Raw genomic sequence first — 10514 nt, forward strand, 5'->3', positions numbered from 1 at the left:
ATTTCTGAAGAAAATCAATTTCTCTACGTGACCATATTAGAGAGTGCCAAGCAAGGCTTGGAATCTTTTCTCAATCAGGAAATCTCATCTGCTCCTTCTACCTTCTGTCAGTAGCGTTTAGCATCCTTGTACGAGCACCAGCGCCTTCTTCCCTTGTTCCTAAACATGCTGTAACAAGACAAGATGCTGTCTAAAGGCCGAAGTTATATAAAGCCTTGCTGTATTATAGAATGATGTGGTGCATTACTTTCTTGTCATTTAATCAATTTTAAGCACTGATATCACTACCTATTGTTTTCTACTTTAACTAATTTGTTAATTTTGCACGGAATAGTTCCATTAAAAATGGGCTTAAAGAAACAAAATAAAAAATAGGTGTATCATAGAATTCTTCCAACTTAAACATAAAACAAACATCAAAAAGCAGTATGATAAATTTATTTTAACTTGATAAGGAATAAAATTATAACATTCTATTTCTTCACAAATACCGGATTAGAGTGGGCATTTTCTTGTTGTGTTATCAATCTAACTGCTGACATATTTTAAACAACAATGTCAGCAGCATGGACATATATTGCTCTTGACTGTCCTTCATCCAGCCTATAAGAACATGTAAATAAGGTGTGAGCCTAAACAGTGCTTTACACAGCAAGCATATTAAGCATGAAAGTCTCAGATCTTTAGTGCAAACAGAAATCTGGAGCACAGAACTAAGTGATCTCCAAAGCAAAAAACAGAGCTTTTGATTTCAATCAACAGCCAAGATTTAAGCCACAGTTAATAACAAGAACAGTTTCAGGATACATACTTGTATCAAATATAAAAAAAACAAACTTCAATTCAATTTTAATTATTTAACAATTTAACGCAGGAAAATGCACTCTTGGTACTGTTACCTTAAATCTTAATGTCAAATCTCCAAATAACATATTACATTCTATTACAACCTTTTGCCATCAGAAAAATTTGGTGACATATGTCGAATGCACTATAGCTCTGAACGCAGGTGGCTAATCCCGTTTCAAAACGTTACTCCTTTGAATGTTAATTAGTGTAAAAATCACATTTATGGTTTCAAATGAATCTTCTTTTTCTCCCAATCAACAGAAATACTATAAATTATGAGATGCAAATGTGGAATGTTCAGTTAATTTGTGTGAAGGTGCTTGAATGAATTTTTGATTTTAACAAGCCTCATTTTTCATGCATTTTTCTCTCTCTCTCTTTCATCCTAATCAGGCATCTGTCACTCTGTTTTTTGAAGTTATTATCGCCCTGGTTCCCTCTTGGATGTGGTTGCTGGGTGACGGGTATCTTAGCACCCACTTTGACTGGAAAGATTTGAATCTGATCCAGAGATTTCCCATGAGTACCTGAAAACACATTCATGCCTTGTAGAAAACAAACAGGTCCAAAGAAAAGGGCAAAGGTTAAGGGAAAAAAGTTGCTTTGAGTTAATTAAGTCAGAAAGTACCTTTCCTGTCCACTATTAAACAGTAGCTTAACTTATTTTAAAAATGAAAGAAAAAATCTTATGACCCCAGATATTTTGATCTTTACTTAATGGTGAATCTCAAGTTAGACAGCAAATTAAATTAAATCAAATTGGAAGTTTTATAATGTTGAATTAGAAATTAAACATTTTGCTGTTTGAGGGCAAATAGACCATGGAATTTGCCATTAACATTACACTTAATTCCAAAATCACTGGAGGGATATATTCTCCATTTCCTTAAACCATTTAACATTTTTCATGTGGTAATTATTCTACGATATAAACTCCTGTAAATTTGATATTATCACTCTCAAACAAAATGTCTTGTATTTGTCATCCTGAGACAATGAGAGAGGCCAACCAAGTGACATATCAGATAAAAGAAGAAAAACAGATTATGTGACACTGCATAGCCAGAAAAGCAGCCAAGTAACATCATTCCAGTTATTTTGTTTTCTTAGTGAGTTAAACCTATGAATTTTACCAATGAAGCATTTTGATTATAAATGAATAGCAGTACTTCAACCACTGCATTAGCAAGCAATCTTGACAAAGACTCCAATGAGACTGCAGTGATATTACAGTGACACTCCTGTGTTTTAATAACCTTTATCAGAGTTCAAGCATTACGCTTCTCGAAAAGGTCTATCCCACAAGTACAAAATTAAAAGGAAAACAAGGAGCTGAAGTATTGTCGTTCGTAGGACACTGTCATAACTCCTATGAAAGTGAAGAGATTACTGCCATGTATCTGCTGCTGAGCAGAAGGTGCACATTAATCTCATTGGAAGAGCCCTCAGAAACTGAGGCTGAAACTGAATCACTTTCTTCTGCAGAAAACCAGTTATCTCGCAAGTGTATATTTTAGTACATGCCATGTAGGACCAACCAGAAAAAATATAGATGACATTTCTTGTTAAAACAACAGTGCTACATAAATAAACAAAAGTAATTTAAATTGAAATATACAAAATGTGTTAAGGTTTTAAAACTGGCAACATCTTAACACTAATGAAGTCTATGAAAGCAATAAGGAGTAGAAACTGATTTTCCGGGTTCAAAATATCTTTGATGTGCCTTCAATCCCACATGACAGTAATACAGGGTTAAAGTTCTGTTCAAAAAGGAAAACCGCCTCCAGGCCTATGTTCAACAAAATTAAACAACAAAATTGATCCTTTTACTCGGGCTGAATTTATAGCCACGAAATGATAATGTAGTGGCAGTGGTCAGCATTGCTCCCTCACAGTGCTGGAGCCCTGGGTTCAATCCTGGGCCTGGGTTGTTGTCTGCGTGGAGTTTGTATGTTCTTCCCGTGCCTGCAAGGTTTTTCTCCCTAACTGGTAGGTTAACTGACTTCTGGTAAAATTTAGCGTGTGTGTCTGTGTTTGTCTGTGTCTTGCAAAGGACTGGTGTCCTGCCCAGGGTGTACCCTGCCCTGACCCGGGCTCCCCCACGACCCTGTGTTGAATCAGGTGGTTAGAAATTGGATAGAAAATGGTAAGTAATGACATCTTCCCCCCTCATTTTATATAAGCCCCCAAAGAAACGTCAACAAAAGGAAGGTCACAAGATAGAGGCAGATAATTGGTCCAAGATCATTTGGTTCTAATACCTAACCAATCTAAGACTCTCATCCAGCCACTTCTTGAAGGAAGACAGCTTTGACAGCATTGCTTGGTAGTTTGTTCCAGGCTCCCACAACCTTCAGCATTGCTATACACCATTGCCAAACTATCAGAAGGCACTATCAGTACAAAGCTTGGGTGTCCTGTCCAAACTAGCCAGCCAAACAACGTTTTTCTTCATAATGCCATAGGCATTGTAACAGAGCTTTAATGTCAGGTATTTTGTACCAATAAAGGCAAAGAAAGAACTTTATTCAGGTATTTCCCACCAGCACAAAACCTAATGATGAAATGTAATCGTCCTTAATGATTACAAGCTCTTTTCTTATACTAGTATTTTTATTTCATTTCTAAGCAAAATGTATACTGCAATAATTAATGGGTACTTTGGTGAATAAACTGCAGATGTGATTCTTATACATATAAATAGTTTATATTTTATAAAACTAAGTTCTTGCCATCACTGTGTTTGCAGCTAAAGCATAAATGGAACAATAGGACTTTTAAAAAAAAACAGAATATCCCATTCTCTTATGACAAGTGCCTTCTGAAAACTCACCTCTAGCAATCATTTATTTTTGTGGCTGTTTGTTCATCCATTTTCATTTTCACTGCAACTATTGTGTAGTGCATTTTATACATTCAAATTAATATATACAAATAGTACAAGCGTTTTTAATACTCTACTAAAACATATACTACTTATAAATTGCAGTATTGTTTAAGCTATGCTCTAAAACTTTGCAATGTTTTTCCAAAATTTTCTAAAACAAACACATTTGTGGCATACAGACACCATGTAGTGTCAAAACATATGAACTACAATTTAAACACTAATATCTTAATTTCTGGTACTCTTCTTACAGTAAAAAGTAACGAAAGGTAAATCCTTCCTCTTGCAAAGATGTCTTTCTCCATGATTTTGTGGACGCCTGCATTTTCAGAATGATGTAATGGTCACACAAATGGGCTGAAGCAATTGTGAAAGTGATTGATTTCAATCTAACACAACCACAACCAGGTGCTTTCAAAGACAATTACAGGCCTCTCCGTGTAGCTGTAATAGCCAGGCACTTCACTGTCATTAAAGCAACATGTAGTACTGCATTATCCTTTAACCCCATCGCAGGCCACACTTGCTCAGGCCCTGGAAGTTGCAAACCATATCGTTCAAGAAACAGCCTTTTACTTGTGAGCCTTTCCAGATCTGAAATGGAAAACCTCATTTTACTAATATAGGACTAATTTAGCATTTACTTCATGACCTTCAACAGTCTAAATACAGATCAGCTGTTATAAAGAGGTGTGGTACAGTAATACACATGTGATACCAGGACATGCATGATGTATAAAAATGTCACAACTGAGATCAGTGTCAGTGTATGCAGATATGATAAATTGGGAGCAATGGGTTTGTTTTGATATAGACATAAAAAGGCACAATGGTAAATTACTTCACTACTGAAACATCTTAAGAGATACAGCTTCAGATAGTGTATTGTCAGTGTTATTTGCAGCTAGTAAATTGAAACATAAAAAGCATTTCTTCGCACATCACATTTTAGCTGACAGACATTTGCAATTCTGTTTCCCAGCCTGCTGATGAGACATCAATTTACCTTTTTTTCTATAAGTGGTTACTTGTTTGATGTTTTCTTTGATTTCCTGCCTGATCTGCTTTTAAAGATAAACTTCATTGAACAATACCACAAAAATATGTTACTAAATCACATTTATTTGTAGATAACAGTAATCTTAATCTGCACATTTGCAAGAACAGCATGTTCAACAGTTCTGTTATCGTATAAATCACAATTACGGCTTGACAACAACAGAAACAAGTGTGGATTGGAATGCCAGCAAACAGCCATTGTGTTCAGCGCACATACTCTTGCGTTATTGAGAAATATCAAGTTCCCATTTCTATGAAATGAGTCTTACAAAAATAATGCTAAAACAATTTGTGTAATACATGTTGCACACATTGCTTAATAGACTTTCTGTCCTGATAATCATTTGCAAATACCTGCAGTAAGCTGCATATCTGGAATGTTTAATTGTTATGAGTGAGAATTAAAATCTTAGTCAAATAAATACAGGCATTAGCACTGAAACGATTTCAAGCTGGAAATTCAATATGATTTTCATAGTACTCACGTTACACATTGACTGGATGTAAAGCATTTACTTAGAAATACAAGTATTGTTGAAGTATGAGTGTTGATTCATCTATAGTCTGAGGTCATAGATTCTAAGATTTCTATTACTGACATGCTGATCCTCTGTTTAAATGCAAACAGTGATCAAATATCTGTGAATGTTGATTCACCTTCAAAAAAATGAGGTCACTTTTTGATCATTTACAGTCCAATGATGCCCGTACTTCCCATGATTTATAAACATATCCACTGCTCTGGAATGTGATGAGCTACAAACAGGCATGTTTTTCATATCTTCCCCATGTACCCTTTACTTCCACCTGCTGTCTATTTTCAGTCCTTGTTTCGTGCCTGATGAGGGTGATTCACAAAAGCATACCAAAAAGTCGAAACATTGTAAGTTAAAGATTGACGGAAGCATTTAATGAAAACACATGCTTCTGATTTGTTTTATCAAGCATACTTTAATTCATTTTTTTAATCTGCCTTCACAAATGCAAAAAAACACAGAGTGATGCTCAAATGTCTGTGCCCAGAATGATTCTTCTGCCGCAATAATTGCCTTTTGTGAAACGTGTAATATCCACTCAGTTTTATGATCTGAAAATGTAATCACAGTGATATAGTCTGTCGATGTGCAGAAAAGAGAAGGCTGTTTTACCTGCCACATCATCAGACATTACCTAGTTGAAAGCTGTTCTTATTTTATGGATATTGTAAAAATTTGATCACTGCTGCAAAACAAGGAATTCACAGCTGGTTGATCATAGTATAAGTACAGAGCTAAACATATTGAAGTGACAAGGGTTTTATTCATAAGATAGGCACCTCTCATCTCTAGGAGTGATATGTGAAATGTGAAATCTATCACACTCATTTAATAGGAATGGATATATCTAATTAATCACTAAGAGGTGGGTGTCAGTGTGCAAGCCAAAGAACATATATTCTTTCAACCTGTTAAACTTCAATATAAAAACTGCAGGAAAGCACAGTAATGCATTTAAGAAATGTTAAGACTCAAGGTTTCTTACTGCTTTTCTACTTATTGTGCTTATTATAAATAATATATTTGGCTTTCTTAGTATTCGATTCAATAAACTGTAAGAATTAGAAAGATATTATAAAGGTATTAGGCTAGTAAAAATTAAATAATAAAAAATACAAATATCTAAATTCAATGACGGATTTATTATTTTACAGCACAAATTACGCTATTCTAACGTGCTTTTCTCAACGCAACAAGGGTGTTACTGCTTTGTAAGTTGTATGTAATATTGAGCCCGTTGAAGTGCAGAGCGCTTAAAAAGTTAAGCCAAATACATTTAAAAACAATGCCAACGATACAGAAAGTTAACACTGCAATTTCAAGATGTCAGATGAAAAATAAAAAGTACCGTAAAGTTCGGTTAAGAACGTAATCAAGAGTAATAGCATAATAAATTCGCAGTTCACTAGATTTTCCCATAAAACAATGGGGTGTGCGACTGAGTAGCTTCATCGATTTACCTTCAGCCATAAATAGCCCAGGAGACTTTAAATTCAGTTTCAGGGCAATACGTAAACTTAGAGATCAGAGACCTCTTTGCGTAGTACTCTCGGCGTACTGTAACCTACTGTAAAAAATCTTAACAGTCTCGGTGTTAGAACAAAATGTCTCGGTGACCGAAACACCCGACATTATTGACCGGGTTATAAAAAGACGCCCAGTCTTTTGTACTCCCAGGCTTCTCAAAATTCCCAAATTATGAACATTAACCAATGTAGAAAACAAGTTAAAGACACGACAATAATCCCTGTAACCAATACGTGGAGTACAGTAGATTGCACCCTTTGAGGCTTGGTGATAAAGGGTAGTCTTTAGCAATGAATAAGATCTGATTGGATGATTTCTTGGCCTTCCAAGAAAAAATATTTTAGCAAAAAATAACGCTGCACTTTAGAAGGCAGACTACATGACATGCGCCAAGAAGTAATGAAGAATCTTAAACCCTGCAGTGTATCACAGAACTTTGGGGAATACTGTGTAATTACAACAATAACATTCGAATAAGATACATACCGTAACAACGTCATTTCAACTTCACCAGAAGTAGAATGACAGGACGTTTATAATAAATTCAAGATATTTATCGAAAATATCCAACAAAAAATCAAACTGTTTAAGTTGTTCATTGACACTTTTAATGGCTTAGACAACACAAGGGGTTAAATAAAGGAATGTAAAAATAGCAGCAAAATACAGGTGGTGAAAAATCTCATTCTAAGGCCGTATTAAAATTTCTCCACGTTCACATAAGATGGGTCAATAAGTTCCGATCAAATCGTTTGTCCATTAGGAAGATGATCGTAATGAATATCAAAACATGAGCCTCGACAAGTTCAATCTTAGACTGATAATCACAGACTTCTATGTTACGAAGAGTTGAAAATACAGGTTCTCACAACCATGATCAATTTAATACGACGTCTTTTAATTAAACGGTGCATTTTCTTCAGCAAGAAATCTCCCTACTAAATACTCTGACAGAGCCACTTTTCGTGTATTTTATGGGGATCGGTTTTAATGTAATAATCTGCTGTTCTTCATAACAGTCTGCACAGTCTCAAACTTCAAAACCCAAACCAATAAGTGTCATCTCCTATTACGACTTCGGTGTCCTGAGACCGTTTTCTTACACTGAAAAATATCAACCAGATGCATTATTTAAACTGCACCTGAAAAACTAAAAAAAAAACTGGGTAACTTAAGGAAGTACATCAATAACAACGTGCGTGTTTATACGTCTGAACCTTTGTGTGATCGATAGGTATTTATTTTAAGATCCTCAATCGTTTCTTAGTTTCTGGACACATTGGGACACGAGACCTATTTTCGGTTATTTTCGGTGATTAAAGACAGAAAATTGCAGTAACAAAGAGGCAAGTACACTCACCCTGTGCGTAACCATCATTTATCTTATCACCATTAATTTAATGAAATGTCAAACCTGACGTTTATTTATCACCTTTTAATAACTCTGGAGCGCATTAGCACAGGACTGGAGGGTTTCGTGGGGTTATTTCGCGAGTCCCTGCGGTTGTACAGTGTGCTTCCTGGCTGAACATGTTCTCTGCTTTGCAGTCCATGACGCCGCCTGACCATCCCCTCCTCTGTTCTCCGACAGAATTGACGCTAATCACTCTTTCGTTACACTTACCTCTTCACTACAAACTGGCAGCTTACCTATAGACTTTCATATAAACCTCATGCAGGGCTCTATTTTTTAACTTTGCGCAGTGCTTAAATTGACGACAATTGTGTGCACACTTTTAAGTAAAACTACATGACATTTTACTGGGGAAACAACGTGCCTATTGAAATGGAAACTACAGGAACAAATAATATCCTTGTTTATGTAAAACAAAATAAATGAAAAAAAAAACACTTTCACAAGTTCTCCCCTGCATAACTTTTGTCCTGTATTTCCATTGTTTATCACGGTCAATTGATAACATTGCCGTTCCGTGCTCTGCCCTGAGGACACCACAAGACAAATGCAGGATAAACTATGCTTTTTTTAGTTTTTGATCAGCTATGTACTGTAACTACAAAATAACTGTTTAAATTAATATTCGTAGATTGCAATGGGTTGGTATAGTCCCCCACATACACACGCACATGCAACTGCAAACCAGTCAGTAATAAGTAACTTAGGAGCTGTTAAATGACCGATACCCCGACTTCTTGTTAAACTCGTCATCAAAATAAAAAGTCAGGGAGCTGGTATGAAAATGTCACCTCTCCGCTCACCTCGCGTTGGTGCAGTCGTTGTAAAGCGTCTCGAAGTCCTTCCTGGAGATGAGTTTGCAGCGGTTGACTCCTGGCTGGATTGCCCCGAGTCCTCTCAGGATGCGGACCTGCTCGACATTACACACCACCGGCGTGATCTCCAGCCGCTTCAGCTTGGTGTACACGGTGTGGAGCCCTCCGACCAAGTGCTTCAAAAACAGGTCGAAAGCCTGGGGAAGACAGATCAGCTCGCAGCCGTCCACTGTGAAAGAAGCCACCTTTGCGCCCCTCAAATCCACCATCTTACACTCATTGTTTTGGGGAGTGTTCTCCACTGGAGACGGAGTCGAGTACACGGGTTTGCTGGGCAGGTTGCCGGCTGGGACGCCGGGGCTGCTGGTGGCGATCGGCTCCGATCGGAACAGGTTCTGTCCAGAAGGAGCGACCGAAGGAGAAGGAGAAGAGGTTGTCGAGGGTGAGGAGGTTGTAGCTGAAGAAGTTGAAATCGGAGGTGGAGGGACCAGCGGGGTCGGGGGCATCAAAGCAGCCGGTACGGCCATGGTCACCTATGTGAGTTCAAGGTAATGAAGCCCCCAGTATAGAAAAGTGTCCCGAGAAAAGCGAAACAAAAAGTCCAAGGGGAGGGAATGACTTCTCCCGTTGTTTGTTTGGGGTTTTTTACAATCAAAAGCGAATGTAAAAAAGAGGGGGTCTGTTAGCTTTAGACTCACAACAGTAGTACATTGATCAAAGATTGAGAGAGAATGACAGGGAGAAAATGAGCTGAAAAGTGCAGCTCGCTCTCTGGACGAGTTGTTGTTGTCACAAGGTACGGAGGAGGAGGAGCCGCAGGAACTTCAGCCTTTGAAACCGGCGCTGCGCACAAGACACACGCCCGGCGCGCATACCTTACCGGCCGGCAGAAGCCCGTGGAAAAAATGTGTCGCTCTCCAGAAAATAAATAACAGGATGACTTGTTTTGAAGAGCCATTGCCTTTTCTTGGGGATACGAATAGTGTCGATCTATACGACAGCCGCTGGCCCGCTGGATAATTACTGTATGTGACCAGTAAGGCAACAGCCTTCCCGGGAAACAGAGTGCGTTTAAAAGATTGTCCCATGTGTGTTCTCCGTTTTTTTTCCAAAGTTATTTCACACATATTTAGTAATCCGCGATATTTTGTAATATCCTGCTGGCTTCTTCCAGCTTTATTCAGTTTTTCTCCGTTGGAAGCACTTTGATTTAGTGTTTTGAAAATAATTTAGACTAGGGTTGTTAACCTGTGCGTGTTATGTACTGGAGGGCGCAACGTGGTGGTAATAATTCATCTGAATACACAAAGCTTTCTAAAACACTTATTGAATTTAGAGCTCCGCATTAAGCACACTATTTAAATGGCTTTGTACAAATTAATTGTACAGTCTGCTTATTGGGGTTTTATTTACTTTTAAGTTCA

The 10514-nt window shown here is 37.4% G+C and overlaps 1 protein-coding gene across 10 annotated transcripts in view; it reads right to left on the reverse strand.

The window, feature by feature from the left end:
• Positions 1–9999, reverse strand: part of LOC102690903 (dachshund homolog 1) — a 183290-nt gene extending 173291 nt beyond the window's left edge. For 3 of the 10 annotated variants that reach the window (XM_069178790.1, XM_069178791.1, XM_015364534.2), the window contains exon 1: positions 9079–9997. In XM_069178790.1, coding sequence (XP_069034891.1) covers positions 9079–9617 — 539 coding nt within the window. In that variant the 5' untranslated portion in view covers positions 9618–9997. Of the gene's footprint in view, positions 1–9078 lie in introns of all 10 variants that reach the window. The other 7 variants (XM_015364536.2, XM_069178793.1, XM_069178794.1 and 4 more) reach the window with 5 other exon arrangements.
• Between the last annotated feature and the right edge of the window lie 515 nt (positions 10000–10514).

Source organism: Lepisosteus oculatus, chromosome 15, assembly GCF_040954835.1.
Source record: "Lepisosteus oculatus isolate fLepOcu1 chromosome 15, fLepOcu1.hap2, whole genome shotgun sequence".
Classification (NCBI taxonomy): domain Eukaryota; kingdom Metazoa; phylum Chordata; class Actinopteri; order Semionotiformes; family Lepisosteidae; genus Lepisosteus; species Lepisosteus oculatus.